Source organism: Penicillium paradoxum (genome assembly GCF_028828445.1).
Source record: "Penicillium paradoxum strain IBT 22861 chromosome Unknown utg000006l_segment0_segment0, whole genome shotgun sequence".
In the NCBI taxonomy this organism is placed as follows: Eukaryota; Fungi; Ascomycota; class Eurotiomycetes; order Eurotiales; family Aspergillaceae; genus Penicillium; species Penicillium paradoxum.
In genome coordinates this window covers 1602944-1618823 of record NW_026643184.1, presented here as the reverse complement: position 1 = coordinate 1618823, position 15880 = coordinate 1602944, and the positions used below count along the sequence as shown (strand labels likewise).

Below are 15880 nucleotides of genomic sequence, written 5' to 3'. Positions count from 1 at the left end.
ATCCCACTTTTTTTTCCCCTTGTTTTGCCTGTGTGCTTCAAATCTAGGGGGTTACAGTTGATTGTCGCCCTTTTTTGTGCCTGCGTTGGTCTGCTATCCTTTGTTTGCACAGATCCCGCGTAAGTCCAACCTGCAAGTACCCGTCTCCCCTCCCCCTCCCCAGGTGCCCTCCACTTCCAGCTGCTGACAAGATGCAGTTGCTGGTCAAAAGAGGATAGCGATGGCGGCGAGTACCTCTGGTCCGCAAATTTTTGACGATGCGAACCGATCACCTACCAAATCGTCCATGTTCCGGGCCATCATGTCATCGAGAACCCATAAACGAAATCAATCGGCCGACGATGCCCTGCCCCGGCCTCTGAGAAGCATACCAAGTGAGAATATCGCTTCCCCATTTGGAGGTCCTGGTCCCAGTCCCATCGCTGGCTACCGCCCGCTGACTGAGATTGAGCCCAACCGCGATGCGGGTGACAACGGGGTTTCCTCGCCGAAGATTGGCAGGGAACATCCGAAAGGCCCCTTGCATAAGAAGACTAAGAGTGCCGTTTCATTGAAGTCTCTGATGAGTTATATGGAGCGCAAGGATGGCAAACCGGAGGAGATGCCCGGGCGGAGTGAGGAGATATCACCCAAGAAGACCAAATCCTCCAATAGTCTGTCGGCCATACTCAAAAGATCTCAACGGGGAAGAAAAGACGGCTCCAAGCACAGTCGCGACAAAGAAAACCGCAGCCCGACTGACTTGATTGATAACATGCCATCCCCAGTCTGGTCACCGGACTCGGCATCAACGCACAAGGACTTGGTCGGTCGGTTGAGGACAAACTCGGCCGCCGAAATGAGACGAACCGTAGCAGATGAAGTCTCCCTTTATACACCCAAGGGCTACGGGCCCAGCCAGCAACGCAACTTCTATGACTACCACCAACCATCTCTCACCAAATCGGGTGAGCCCAAGCCTCGCCCAAGATCGGAAATCCTTGCAGGCAATCGCAAGGTGAAGGACCTACTTGGCTTGCAGCGCGCATCCTCAGGCGAAAGTGATCCCACTGGACGCTATGACGGCAGTTCTTATAAGAGCCGAGGGCCACCGAGTCCACGAAAGATATCTCCGCCTAGCACTGTGAAAGAGGAGCCCAAGCGGCTCTCGCGTGTACAGGCTGCCATCTCCGCATTCAATGCGAAGGAGCGGGATGCTGAACTGCAGCAACATTTGAATTCTAAGGACCTTGAAAGCGAGTTCGAGAAACTACTGGTTAGTGGACCCTGATATACAATGGCCTTGGATCGCGAAGCTGACCTATCACCAGGATGCGCGGGATATTCCCCACAACATGAGAGACAAGATGCGCTCTCTCGATACCAATATCAAGGCTGAATTTATTCAGAAGGATCGGACGGAGAACACCACTCCCCTTAGTACGGGAACTGGTGATAGCCGTCGAGGACGTGGCAAAGAAGCTAAGGAAGAATCCCAGCCTCAGGACCGTAAAGGCTCCCGGTCACGATCTAGAAGCCGCGGCTTCAGCCTCAAAGGCCCTTCGTCACCTGGCAAGAAATTGCGACGTGACAGTGAAGCTTCGAGTCGTCGCCCAAGGTCTGTGGATCTTTCCCAGCCTGTCGGCGTTTACACGACTCTCTCGGCCAATGTTTCAACAGCCTCGCTTGCCGAAGCAGCTGCTGTTGATACCGCGGCAGATCCTTCGGATTTTGTTCATTATCTGCGAGAGATTCAGAAGCCAGAAATGGTTGAAGTCGGCAAGGTGCACAAACTGCGTCTCCTGCTACGCAATGAAACCGTGCAGTGGGTCAATGACTTCATTACCGAAGGAGGTATGGATGAGATTGTACAGCTTCTCTACCGCATTATGAAGATGATCTGGCGGTATGTATCTTGCTTTCTTTTTTCATCCCACCAATATCTAACCATTCTATAGTGAGGACCATGAGGACACCCTGTTGCATGAGGCACTACTCTGCCTCAAGGCATTGTGCACTACATCTGTGGCCCTGACACACCTCACTGTTATTGAGGATGAGCTTTTCCCTGCATTGTTGCACATGCTCTTTGACGAAGAAAAGAAGGGCCCCAGTGAGTTTACCACCCGGGGGATCATTGCAAATCTACTGTTCACGCAGCTTTCCACTGCCCCTGCTGGCGATCTGGCGGCCAAGCGTGCCAGACAGATCCTGTCTTACCTCAAGGACCCTCCACCACCGGCGGAAAACCAGCCGCTGGCATTTATTGCCAATATTTATCAGTCACGACCATATAGAGTTTGGTGCAAAGAGGTCACCAACGTGACCAAAGAGGTGTTTTGGATTTTCCTACATCACCTCAATGTGATTCCTCTTCCCAAGAAGGAGGACTCCTTGGGTGAAAAGACATCAGCGGACACTCGTTCTTACAGCGAGCGACACTTCCCGCCCCCAAGGCCACCTGTCCCGGCTGCCCCATATGTTGGAGGTGTCGAATGGGATGCGACCAACTACCTCGCGGCGCATCTCGACCTCGTGAATGGCCTGATCGCCTCCCTGCCCACCCCAGATGAGCGAAACCAACTTCGTGATGAGCTCCGTTCTTCCGGTTTTGAGAAAGTCATGGGCAGTAGTCTGCGTACCTGCAAGGAGAAATTCTATTCCTCTGTCCATGATTGCCTGCGAACCTGGGTTGCTGCCGCCGCCGATGATGGCTGGCCCTATACCTTCGTGCGCGAAGGCCCGCCCCGAGCTGGCGAGCCTGGCTCACCTACTAAATCTATCAAGAAGTCCGCACCGGGTAGCCCCAAAAAGGGCCTGGTCGATGAGCGACCACCCAAGCTGGAGCTCGCTCTTGATTTTGCTGACAATCACCTAGCGCATGGTCCGATGACACCGTCGGGCGACCTACGCAGCTGGCTCTAGGAACCGGGCGCGCAACCCCCCAGTTCAAACTAACGAATTTCCTATTCTTCCCTTGTCTTTATTTCCTATCTTTTCCTTTTGGACTTTCCCACTATCATGACTCGGCGTTAGGGCTGGTCCTCAAGCAGCCTCTCTTTTATCTTGTTGGTATTTGTGTTTACTTGACCTTTGGAGTTGATCGATGGTATGTTATTTCTGGCCGGCGTTGGCATTCTTGGTGTTATTGGATGACTGCATTTCCTTGTCCAGAGAAGTCCTGCGGACATGATGTAATAAAGCCATATATTGGCACAGGCGACGGAGTAGAAAGCGAGGAAGAGACAGACTGTTGGGTTTTTTTCGCCCTGTTTCTCCCTCCATCTCTCCATGGTACAGCGACGCCTGTTCTTCCGACGGGATTTCTTCATGACAAATGACCTATGAACAGATATGAGAATTGAATGATTCGTCACTGGTTTCTTCTTTGTTTTCTGTCCTTGAATTTTATAAGATGTAGATCTGAGTAGGGAATTTAGTTACATATTGTACAAACCATTCATATCGCCAGTCGACATGACTACTGCGAACCCTCCCCAGACGTATTATCCTTCTGATCCCTCTTCAGGCCAGGAGGCGGCGGACTAGAAAACACAGCCCGAAGTCCAGAGAAAAAGCTCTCCCGAATCTGCAATATAAACCATTAGCCACCATGACACAACACCAGAATCCCAGCCCACTCACCCCATGGAACGGCGTATCATCCGTCTCCCACTCCATAAAGAGCACCGAATACACAATAACAACTATAAACGTCAGCATCCCCAGCACACCCCAACCATTCAAGCCCATCTCCCCCACTCACATCCAATAACAACCCACTGTCCCAGCGTAACAGCCTTTATAAACTTCGGCCGGGCATACTTCAGCGCCGCGCGACGCCGGTACTTGCGCTCAAGCCGGAACTGGTGTTTCTGCGACAACTTCGACATGTCCGGTGGCCATTGGCGCTTCGGCGGGTACTGGCTGTAGTAGACATCTTCCAGGGAGGGGCGGGAGTCGGTTTTGTTGGCGGAGAGGCGGAACGGAGAGTCTTGCGTTGCTGCGGTTCCTGTGAAGGCTGTGATCGGTGTGGTAGTGAAGAAGCGGGTTTTAGGGCTCTGCTGGTGCCGGCTTGTGTTAGTTTGGGATTCGGGGGGATTGGGGATCCTCGTAAACGGGTTTCTGGTTGCTTTGAGAGCTTGCGGAGGGACGTACGGGATTCCATGCTGGGCGCGTGATTAGCTTGGTGGCGGTTGCGATTGGGGTTGTGGGTGAGGCGCGCGCTGGTGAGGCGGCTGTTAATAAGTGGCGGATCATGGGGTTTGTCTGCTTGGGTTGTTGGGTTTGATCGTGGAGGAGGTATATTATTCACTCCGTTCTTGGGGGATGGAGGATGGTGGAGGATTGGGATGCTTGGGCGTGGTGTGGATTTGTGATCCCTTCATAGTACCACAAATGAAAGGTACTCACATCAAATCCTCTGATAGCTCAGCTGGAAGAGCGCAAGACTGTAACTGCTTAAGATCTCCGGATCATCTTGAGGTCCCTGGTTCGATCCCGGGTCAGAGGAATTTTTTGTCTTTTTGCTGTTTTTTGATTTCGCTATTCTTATAGTATTGAATGCTCTAGAAGTGACTTATTTTTTTATATGACATTATTTAACTGGTTATATCCGTTGTCAGAAGTGATATGTATGTCAATTTTGATAAACTCGTGGACGTGGTGATGCGGTTACCTTCGATGCTTGCAGTATATATCTGGATTCTGGGGTTCCAAAGCAAATTAACACACTTCCATAGATTAGACACGAAATGGCATATCTGATTCATGTAATTAGCATGCTAGCTTTGAGCAAGTCACGAATATTTAGGTCAGAATAACCTACGGCATGTCACCATGCAGATACGCTCAACGTGTGACAGGAACACACGAGGGAGTACTGATCGTCAAAGTAGCAAGGCGAGGGGATTTAAGATACTCGAAGTCAAAGACCCGATAGTAAACATATAATTGCCGAATACCCGAGCCTAATAAGTCTGAGCAGGCAGTGTATGTAGAGCAAAGAGGACATGGGCCCAGATATATCATAGAGCCCAAGAAGAGTATTCCCACCAGGACCACAACGGACCAACCAGTAGTGAGACCACGGGATTCGAGTAATATCCATGACTCTGATAGAGTTCCAATAGATAAATAGGGCGTGGAAGCATGGGAGAATGGAATGGCCACGGATCCAACCCGGGGCCACGAGCAGTCAGCGCATTAGCCCGGAGGAAACGAACGTCGGTCATTATCCGTGAAGACTGCCTGTCTTGTGCGGGGGTATTGTCACACCAGAGTCGTCTTGTCTATGTCAACCAGAGAGGCCCGCAATTCCTTCGCATCATGTCCAGAATAGGCCATATCCTCTAAGCCCACAATGACCACCGGTCAGTTGTATCGCACCAATTCGAAAGTAGAAACTCACCGCGCTGACAAGCCTGACATCCATCAGCAGTCGAAATGATGCCATCGTCATACGATGAGTTTCCTCCGCGTGTCAACCTCCTTGAACTGTTGGCTCAGAATCCGCTTCCCCAGCTCGCTCCCGGATTGGTAGATCCGACTTCAATGACCGGTGATGAGCCCAACAAACAAGCCCGGACTGCATTGAATAACTTGAACGCCGCGATAGCCCACAATGATGTGGAGGCGCTGGCCAACTGCTTCTTGGAACACCAGGCATACTGGAAGGATCAGTTGGCACTTACCTACCATTTGCGGACATTCAAAACATGCGGAGTAATTGCCTCAAGCTTGCTCGAGACCAACAAGCTGAGAACCATCAAAGGGAACATAGAAATTGACGGCGAGGCGATATTCTCCCCAGCGACGCCAGTTCTTGTAAGCAAGTGATTCACTGGAGATTTGCGGAGAGGAGATTGTCGAGGCATAGCTGATTCTTCGTACACAGCAATTCATTGACTGTGGAATTGCATTCGAGACCATGTCACCGGCCGCTACATGCAGAGGGAAAGTTGTACTCCTACCAATCAAAGGCGCCAACAAGAAAATTGAATGGAAGATATGGGTCCTGAGCACAATTCTCAAAGAACTTCATCTGCAGCCGGAAGATGAGATGTTGCTTCGCTCCCCTGGAAGAGAGCTTAGGGGAATCGAGCGCTTTGAAACCGAGGTCTTCATAATCGGGGGTGGGAACGCGTAAGAGGACGAGAAAGTCCCTGCGAGATGGATTATACTAACATCTCACTTGATGGGCATAGCGCCATTACCCTCGCGGCCCGCCTCAAAGCTCTGGGGGTTGAGAGTGTTATGGCAGAGCGAAATGCCCAGGTAGGAGACAATTGGGCTCTCCGCTATGATAGCTTGCGATTCCACATCTCCATATCAGTCTGCCACCTGCCTTATATGAGTAAGTTGTTTTGTTCGTACCAGGGCTCTATCTAGCCTGAGCGTGCAAAACCACTGACAGGAAAATTAGACTACGACAAGAAGCTTCTGGCTCCCCACCGTCTTTCGAGAGATGAGTTGGCTTCACATGTACGACAGTATGTGAAAACGTTCAACCTCAATATGATCACTTCAGCACACATCCAGTCAACGGAGTATGACTTGCCAACCAAGCAGTGGACTGTCAAGTTCCGGACTCCCGCTGGTCAACACATCGCAACTTCTAAGCACATCGTCATGGCTACAGGCATTGGCTCCCAAAAATGGAACATACCGCGAATAGCAGATGATAACCTGTACAAAGGGATCAACATCCATTCGGTGCAGTACAGGAATGCCGAGCAGTTGAAGGAAAAGGGAGTGAAGGTGAGTGACGCTCCAGTCCCCAACAAATGGGGACCAAGAATAACCACATGACTTTCAATCTAGTCTGTTTTGATCATTGGCTCTGCTAATACTGCCTTCGATGTCCTCGAGGACTGTCATGCCGCAGGACTCCAAACAACAATGAACGTCCGCTCTCCAACATACATTATCCCACTGGATTATGTCTGTAGTCCAGCCAGCCTGGGCGCCTATGATGCGGGCGTCGAGCTCGCTGATGACCTCTTCATGACGCTCCCAACAGTTATAGATGCCCAACTCATGCGTAATGTGTTTGCAAATTTCGCATCGCAGGAGCCAGATCGATACAAAGCACTAGCAGCGACTGGATTCCCCGTGCTGGACAGCAATAGCCCAGGAATTACTTTGATGCAGAACCTCCTTGAGCGTGCCGGTGGACACTATGTCGATGTGGGCGGAACCAAGGTCCTAGAAGAAGGTAAGGCTGGTATCAAGGCCAATGTCGAGCCTGTTGCATACACAGCGACAGGACTGCGGTTTTCAGATGGTAGTCATCTCGATGCAGATGCGATCATATGGTGCACGGGATTTGCCGATAAGAATGTGCGCGTGACTGCCGCTGGAATCCTGGGAGGAGACTATTCGACTGACGCTCCCAATGATGCTCGCCATGATGCGAGCAGTATGAACGAGACCAAAGGGATGCAGAAGCTCGGCCCTCGTGAGATTGCGGCCCGCATCGACGCTACGTGGGGTCTTGATTTAGAGGGAGAGGTCCGTGGCATGTGGAAGAGGCAGTCGCGTCTTGATAATTTCTGGGTGATGGGCGGTTATGCGCAGCTACATCGATGGCATTCACGCACATTGGCACTTCAGATCAAGGCTGCGCTGGAGGGTGTTCTGCCCCCTGCGTATATGGATACGCCCTCATCGGCCAAGTTAAGGTCATCGAATTCAACTATATGATCATCACGTTGCCAGGAGGCCTTGACCAAATGAAGAAGTGTTGACGGTTATGAACTATTTATATGTTTATCAATTAGGTACATACACAGATTGCTCCGCTGATATCAACGCAATTATGTGAACCTCAACCAATCAAATCCTCTGATAGCTCAGCTGGAAGAGCGCAAGACTGTAACTGCTTAAGATCTTCGGATCATCTTGAGGTCCCTGGTTCGATCCCGGGTCAGAGGAATTTTTTTGTCTTCTCGCCAACCGCTCCTTGGTTGATAATGGCAGTGAATGTTATACATTTTTATTCACCATTTCAAGGTGCTCATTCATCCTAATCCGGGGTCAATGAAGTAAGGAGGTGTTTGGTGGCTTTTTTTAACTGCAGGAACGGAGTAGGAATCTATGCTCTGCACAAAAGCTTCCATTGATAGGTACATTTGGGCAATGGGATCAATTACTACATACTTTGAGTAGGCTGACAGAATATGTAAAAACGCTGGATCGGGGGTTTGGTACCTTCAATTCACTATTTCTATGCATCGTTCGGAGTCATCTAGACCTCTTGACTACCAATTGTAACCGAGCCCAAGCCGCTTCAACGTGAGATGGAACATCAACATGAGTGATAAAGCCCCGACCCTGGGGACCATAGCCATCTTTATCATCTCTCAGCCTCGGGATTTCCCCAATAATCAATTCCAAGAAGCGACTGTGTGACCACAACTGCAACGACGCTGAGATACCAGAGTATTCGAGGCCTTTGTTATGTGACCATTGCACCACCGGCACGAAAACGGGGCAACTGATAATACAGACCGAAGATTGCACATCGTCATAGGCCTTCTCAAATGAAGCCCTGGTCCTGAGCATCATTGTAGGATCTTGGATGACAATACACTTGGCTGGTGTCTGCAACCCCGCTTCATCTAGGACAGCACGAGAAAATGCAGCATTTTGCCCACAATTTGTAGATCGAGACTCAAGGAGAATCTGGCATCCTTCCTTTGTGATAAGTGATCGATCAAAGAACTCATCCAAGATCCGTTCGAGCACACTGGCTTCGGGAAGGCCGTAGATCTCATCGGCAATCCGTGAAAATACTGGGTGTGATTTCACTGCATCGTACAGGAGTTCAGTCGAATGCCCGATGCCTCCACATAGGACAAGGGCTTTGGTAAGAGTTGGTCTTTGTTGCAGGATTCTAAACAAGATCTCGGCGCTGTAGAGAACGGCCGAGGCGCAGATAACTATGCAATCAACGGGGGTGCTGGTGGGCAGATCTTGTAATTGGTTGTTGCTGAGGAACTCAGATAGCAGATTGATATCCGTGATCGTTTGGGCATTGACGGTCATCATGTTGGATCTATGGATCTGTGATTTGACAAGAAGCCACGATGAACACTGGAGCAAGAATAGGTGGAAAGGGGTTGGATTGAAGGTTATCTCGAGGCTGATAACATTCCAAGGGAATACGGGAAGCGGATGAAGTATAAAATGAGTTTCCGGGAACAAACTTAACTCCTCGGCAACAAACCTAAAATCAAGAATTTTCCATTGAGAAAAAAAGAAGACCTCGTGTTGCCCAATATAAGCTTATGCCAAAAAGGCCGGAAATGAATGACCAAAAGACAAAAAATTCCTCTGACCCGGGATCGAACCAGGGACCTCAAGATGATCCGAAGATCTTAAGCAGTTACAGTCTTGCGCTCTTCCAGCTGAGCTATCAGAGGATTTGATGTGAGTACCTTTCATTTGTGGCACTATGAAGGCATCAACTAAGGGGGAGGGAAAGAACCCAAGGATACATGTATAGTCTAGAGTGAACTACTTGGACTTGAGTATAGTATAGGTAGGGAGTACTGAGATAGGCTATGCAATACTTACTGACCAACTGCTGAATAATATGTGATCACACCTGGGTGTTGATCCGCGCACCCCAAAAAGTCACGTTTTTCACCCCATTATATAATCGATTTTTTACATAATTTGTAAGTTCGGGAAAAACAGGGCAAATATCACATGATTGTCAACCCCATCTATCAATCTGATATCGATCTCTATAGCAACCCATTATTTACAAGATCTATTTAAACCCTCTCCCCCCCAGATCTCTCTCTCTCTCTCTCTCCCCCGCACCCCAGATCTTGATCTCTCTCTCTGCACCCCACATCTCTGATTTCCATCATTTTACCAATCATTCTCATCAAAATGACTGATATCAACCCCACTACCAGCCCCATTACTGAGTCTACCAGTGAGCTTATTCCTAGATCTACCCCAGATCTCCCTCAGTTTCCAGATATACCAAGATCTCAGATATACCAAGATCTCAGATCTACCCCAGATCTCTCTCAGTTTGATCTCACTTTGGCATCAATTTATACTAATTAGGTAATAAATAGTGCAACTACTCCCCCCCCCGGAAGCGGTATACGATACCCGCGAGGAGCTAGTCGAAATAGTGCAAAAACATGCAATTTCTCAGGGTTATTGTACTGCTATAAAACGCAGTACTACCGGTAGAAATCTGACTATCCAATATGTCAAATCAGGCACCCCAAAATGGTCCACAAAGCCCCCAATCGGGCCAAAACCTCGCCATACTAGCTCAAAACGGCAAGACTGCCCTTTTAGGCTTTATGGAAATGCCCAAAATAGCAAATGGCACCTCCAAATCCGGAATCCAGATCATAATCATACCGCTAATGATCCAATAGGCTATCATTAATCTCGGAAGTTTACCCAAGATCAGATTGATAAGATCAAAGAGCTATCTAATATAGCTATACCCCCGCAAAAGATCATCTAAATAATCCAGTCTCCTACCTCCCAGCCAATCAAGGGGCGCGATATTTACAATCAGATCTCTCGATTTGCACGCCAAGAGAGGGGTCTTCGATCAGAAACTGAGTTTTTATTTAATCAACTTAATAAAAAAGGGTATAAGTATAAATATAAACTCTCATCTAATAATAAGATAGAGTTTCTCGCACTAGCCTACTCTAATATAATCGAACTAGCTAACAAATATAATAGGGTTTTTATACTAGATTATATATATAAGACAAATAAATACCAAATGCCTCTTTTAGAGGCAGTTAGTATCACGCCGACTAATTAGAGCTTCCTATTTACTACCTATTTTATGCGTTATAAGCAAATAGAGGGCTATTATTAGGCTATAGAGGCATTATTCTAAGAATAGGTAAGCTTACTACTAAATATAGTGCTTATTACTAATCGAGATCTTACTTTTTTAGGTACTATCGACTCTCTATTTCCTAATTTACCCTATTTACTCTATATTTAGCATATTAATAAGGCTATATTAGTAAGAGCTAAAACCCTTATTACTACTATAGCTGATCCACACTCAAATAATCCAAAAAACGCCTAATTTCAGGACTTTATACGATAATAGCGTGATTTATACTAATCTTATATATCTAATAAGTATAATTTAAGGTTAAATAACCTTAAATTATAGTTTAAATTATATCCTTCCTTAATTTCCTATCTTTATAAAACTTAGCTAATATATAAATAGAAATTTATCCGATATTTGATTATTAATATTACCTATTTTAGTAATTTAGTATTATCACGGTCCGAAGAGATATATTTATAGCTAAAAAAGCATATAAATAGTCTAAATAGGGATCTTTTAATAGTTTTTACAGTAATTAATACTATTATTATATTAAGGTAACTGTTTGTTAAGGCAGTACTTATTAACTAGGTAAATAATGATACGAGAGGGATACGTAGTTAGAACGAAGGGTATTCGATTCTATATTAGTTCTAAGACTGAATCTTGCCTTCCCTTTCCCTATAGGTGTCTTCCTTTTATGATTTAGGTTCCCCGCTTCTCGGGACCGGATTATATTAGTTCTATCCCGATATCGTAGGGTATTCGGAGGGGTCTCCTCCGTCTAAGAGAAAGGGAGCCTAAGGCAAAATAGTATAATAAAGAAATACCGTAATAACTATCCCCCCTTCTCTATAAAACCCGTCCTAGGGTTTTAGGTTAAATAAAGGGAAGTATAAGTTATAAGATAAGAAGGGTTCCTATCGAGTTTATTCCTTTCTCTATTTTATAGAGCCTCGTTAGTATAGCCGTAGTAGTAGCTAACGGGCGGGATACTAGCGATCTAATACCGGAACTAGAACTAGTCTAGTGCTTAGGCTACTTACGTTCTAACTTAAAGTCCTTTAATACTACCGAAGGGGAGGTTTTCTCTATCTTTTATCGGTATAATATAATCGCGTCTATCTTTTATAAGCGATATTATATAGATAAGAAGACTTATAATATAGTACGTTTTCGGGCTTTTATCGTAATAGATCCGTACTTATCCTATATAGGTACCTATTAGTATAATAAGAGATACTTAGGATTTTTCTACTATCTTAAAATTTTTAAAGGTTCTCTTAGATAATAAAATAAAGTTATTAGAGTAGATCTATATAAAAGTCGCTAAGAGTTCGTATAATTTAGCTTAGGCGTTTAACGCGGCGGTTATTAGTTACTATTTATATTAGAATTTAGTAGGTACGAAGAAAATATAAGCTATAAGTATTTTATAGCCGTTTCGTTAACGATTCGTCTTCTAATAATAGTCTAGCTATTTTAGGCGAATTATAATAAGTTTATAAACGGTCGTTAGGCCGATATATAGACTATACTTAATAGTCGTAGTTTAACTCTATTAGATTAGGGTAGACTTTTAAGTCTACTTCTTAGGGATATAGGATATACTTATTAGACTATTACGAAATAGAGGTATTTAGAGTCTATTTCTAATACTTTTATAGCTATATTTAAGGAAGCTATAGGAACGATCTTATTTAATACTTTCGGGATTAATAAGTATAGGAGGTTCGTGACTTATTCTCCTTAATAAAAGGGAAGGTACTATATATATAGTTCCTTCCTTATAATAAAGGTAGCCTAGAATAAAAGAGGAATTTATTTTAATTTTCTAACTATAATCTTTTCTTTCTTTATATTATTTCGTTATTATTTATATATAGTTCCTTATATATTTCGTAGGTAATTCCCTTATATCTTATCGTCTTATCTTTTATAAGTCCTATTTATTTCTATAGGAACCTTCCTTTATTATAGCGTAAGATTATAGTTACGGTTATAGTTATAGTTAGGGTTATAGTTAGGGTCGTAGTATAATTCCTATTAACGACCTACCTATAGATCTATCTATACCCTCTTCTCCTTTAGCTACTTCTAAGATAGTATCTAAGGTTCGTAACTATTCCGATATAGATCCGCTATCGACTCCTCCTCGTATAGGTCCTATTAGGACTACTTATCGTACTCGAAACTCTAATTCTTCTACGCGCCTAAAACGAAATCGTCTTATTCGATATCGCTTAAATTAGTACGTTACCTATTTATATATAGCTAAGAAGAAGTAGGTTACCGACGAACCCCTTAAGGTTAAGTATAAATCTAAGGCTATTAATTCTATCTCTTATTAGTATTATATAGAGAAACGATAGGTATATAACTCGGTATAGATTCGTTCACCTTTCTTATTAGTATTAGACCCTAATTATATAGGTTCCGAGTAGTATTACCGGTAACGCTATAGATCTAACTTTAATTATCGAATAGTCTACCTAATTTTTCGAAAAGCTAGAGGATCGCCCCGACTATATAGAATAAGATAGGGTTAATAGGTCCCGATTTTTCTATAGGCCTACTATCTAGGCTATTATTAAGAGTAGGATCCGTAGGTTAATCTCCGACTTTTCTACGTTAATCTATAGTTATCGAGCTACTTATAGTTTCCCCCTATCTCGAAAGAAGACTCCTATCGTAAGTATTACCTTCTCCTTTTTAGGTATATTTCCTTAACGAATCGGTAGGATATCGCTAACGCTTATAAATAGTTCCTCTCTTCTTAAGGTCTAACCCCTTTACCTCGCCCTAGTCTTTTAGCTATACTAGCCGAGTAGAAGGCCTACGACGTTTCTATTCGCTACTTTATCTACTATAGGGATTCGGGATATACCTCGTAGAACGCCGCGAAGTATTCGTTTATCGGGGATTTAATAATAGCGATTATTATAAGTAGTTAAGATACCGATATAAGCCCTATACTTTCTCTTAGTATCTAGGCTAGCTTTCTAATTATACTAGATATACTATAGATTTATTATATATTTAGTATAGTTTCTAGAATTATTCTATTTTCTCGTTTTTAAAGGTTATTTCTTCTATAATATCTTAGAGGTATTTCGATAGTAAAATAGGCTCATTTCGATCTAGATTTATTATCTTTTTTTTATTAATAGGGTATTAAATTTAACTATATACTTTAAGCTTTCTTCTTCTTTTCCTTAAGTTTTCTAAAGGACTTAATAGCTTCTTTTATATTTCCTATATTTTCTTCTAGGATCTACTAGTTATATTTAGTAGGCTAACCTTTCTATTTTACTAAGAAGTATCTCTCCTTATTAAATAGCCTCTTATCTTTAATATTTTTAATTTCCTATTCGTCGGACTCTTCGAGTTTTAGTATTAGTAAGGTTTCGGACTTTTCTCCCTTCTATAGTTCTAAGAGAGAGATATAGAATATATTATATATCTTATTATATTAGTTTAGGAGACTTAACTAGTACGTCTAGAATCCGATAGGGTTTAGGACCTATAATAGTCTAATATATCTTAGGGCTAGTTTCTTAGTATAGACTTTAAACTTTAGGTTTCTTATTAATAACCCTACTAAGTCGCCTTTTTTAAATACTATAGGTTTATAAATAGAGTTAAATCGTTTCGCGGATAATTCGGAAGCTTTTTACTATTATTTTATTATATCTTCTTATAACTTTTTTAGAATCTCGATTCTTTTAGTTACGGCTAAGACCTCCTTTTTATACGTTTCGTCCTCGGAACGTATATAAAAGTTAGGCTTATAGCTTATAAAAGCTATAAATAAAGAGTAGCCTATAGTTATATTAGGCGAGTTATTATAGGCGTATTATACTATTAGTAGTAGTTTTAACTATATAAGTTACTCTATATTAATAAAATATCTAAGATAATATTCTAGCGTTTAATTTATACACTCGGTTTAACCGTCTATTTAGGGGTAAAATATAGTAAAAAGGCGTAGTTTTACCTTACTTTTATAGTATAGTTAAGACTAAAATTTACTAGTAAATATAGGGCCTCGATTAGATATAATACCCTATAAGGGTCTATAGCGAAGTTCTACTTCTATATAGAAAAGCTCTATAAGCTCGGAGGCGTTAATTAATATAGAAACGGTAAAAAATAAAGCCTATTTTATTATCCTATTAATAATAATAAGGATACTATCTACTATATCGTTTTTATAAATTATAGGTAGTAATCCTATAATAAAATCTATCGATAATTTAGCGAAGGGTCGAGTAAGAATCGGTAATATTTTAAGTACGCTATATAGCCGATACCTTAGAGCTACGTTTCCTTAATATACTATATATTTAGATATATATTCCGCGATATCTTAGTATATATTTTACTAGTAGAAATATCTTTATAGTAATATTAATATTCTATATTTACTAAAATATCCCGCTAGGGTATTATTATAATAAAGACTAAAGAGTTTTTTCCTTAAGTTCTCCCCCGTAGGGATATAGAGTCTTTCTTTATACCTTATAATACTATATAGATCGACGCTCTAACCTTTATTACCTAGTTTCGACTAAGAAATAGTAAGTTTTCGGCGGTATATCTTAGGATCGCTATCCTAGATTTTCTCGATTAGGTTTTAGAGGTCCGGTTATACTTCTTATATATATATAGATTAGTTTCGGTACGTATACTTAACCGTTTTATAGGGTATCCGTTAGTTATAACCTAACTCTTCCTATATAGCCTAGTTAGCTACTTCTATACTAGCTTCGTCGCTATTTATATTAGTCTATTCTAGATTAAACTAGGATTTACTAGTATATAAATCACTAATACTTAGCGATTCGGCTATAGTAATACTCCGTTTCGGTAGTATTTTAGTAACGATTCTATCCCGTAATAGTCTAAGTAGATCTTTTACTAAGACGTCCCTTAGTTTTAGATCTACTTTTCGGGATAATATATCTATAAGATTTATTTTTCCTAGTCTATATTTAATAAAAAAGTTATATAGGGATAGGAATATATACTATCTCGCTTATCTTCTATTTAGCTTTA

The 15880-nt window shown here is 43.0% G+C and overlaps 4 protein-coding genes across 4 annotated transcripts; 2 read left to right on the top strand and 2 right to left on the bottom strand.

Moving 5' to 3' along the window:
- Nucleotides 1–220: 220 nt before the first annotated feature.
- Nucleotides 221–2904, top strand: N7457_007052 (uncharacterized protein; the record flags this gene model as incomplete). Its single annotated transcript, XM_057178095.1, has 3 exons — nucleotides 221–1255; nucleotides 1311–1885; nucleotides 1938–2904. 3 exons carry the CDS (start codon nucleotides 221–223, stop codon nucleotides 2902–2904), a joined length of 2577 nt encoding a protein of 858 aa, XP_057029839.1.
- A 556-nt stretch (nucleotides 2905–3460) lies between these two features.
- Nucleotides 3461–4239, bottom strand: N7457_007051 (uncharacterized protein; the record flags this gene model as incomplete). The annotated part of the gene is made up of 4 exons (XM_057178094.1): nucleotides 3461–3568; nucleotides 3625–3686; nucleotides 3746–4043; nucleotides 4138–4239. 4 exons carry the CDS (start codon nucleotides 4237–4239, stop codon nucleotides 3461–3463), a joined length of 570 nt encoding a protein of 189 aa, XP_057029838.1.
- Nucleotides 4240–5341: 1102 nt separating this feature from the next.
- Nucleotides 5342–7683, top strand: N7457_007050 (flavin-containing monooxygenase; the record flags this gene model as incomplete). Its single annotated transcript, XM_057178093.1, has 6 exons — nucleotides 5342–5351; nucleotides 5417–5805; nucleotides 5876–6123; nucleotides 6186–6334; nucleotides 6404–6738; nucleotides 6802–7683. The coding sequence occupies 6 exons, from the start codon at nucleotides 5342–5344 to the stop codon at nucleotides 7681–7683; spliced, it is 2013 nt and encodes a 670-aa protein (XP_057029837.1).
- Nucleotides 7684–8223: 540 nt separating this feature from the next.
- Nucleotides 8224–9027, bottom strand: N7457_007049 (YdcF family protein; the record flags this gene model as incomplete). Its single annotated transcript, XM_057178092.1, has 1 exon — nucleotides 8224–9027. One exon carries the CDS (start codon nucleotides 9025–9027, stop codon nucleotides 8224–8226), a length of 804 nt encoding a protein of 267 aa, XP_057029836.1.
- Between the last annotated feature and the right edge of the window lie 6853 nt (nucleotides 9028–15880).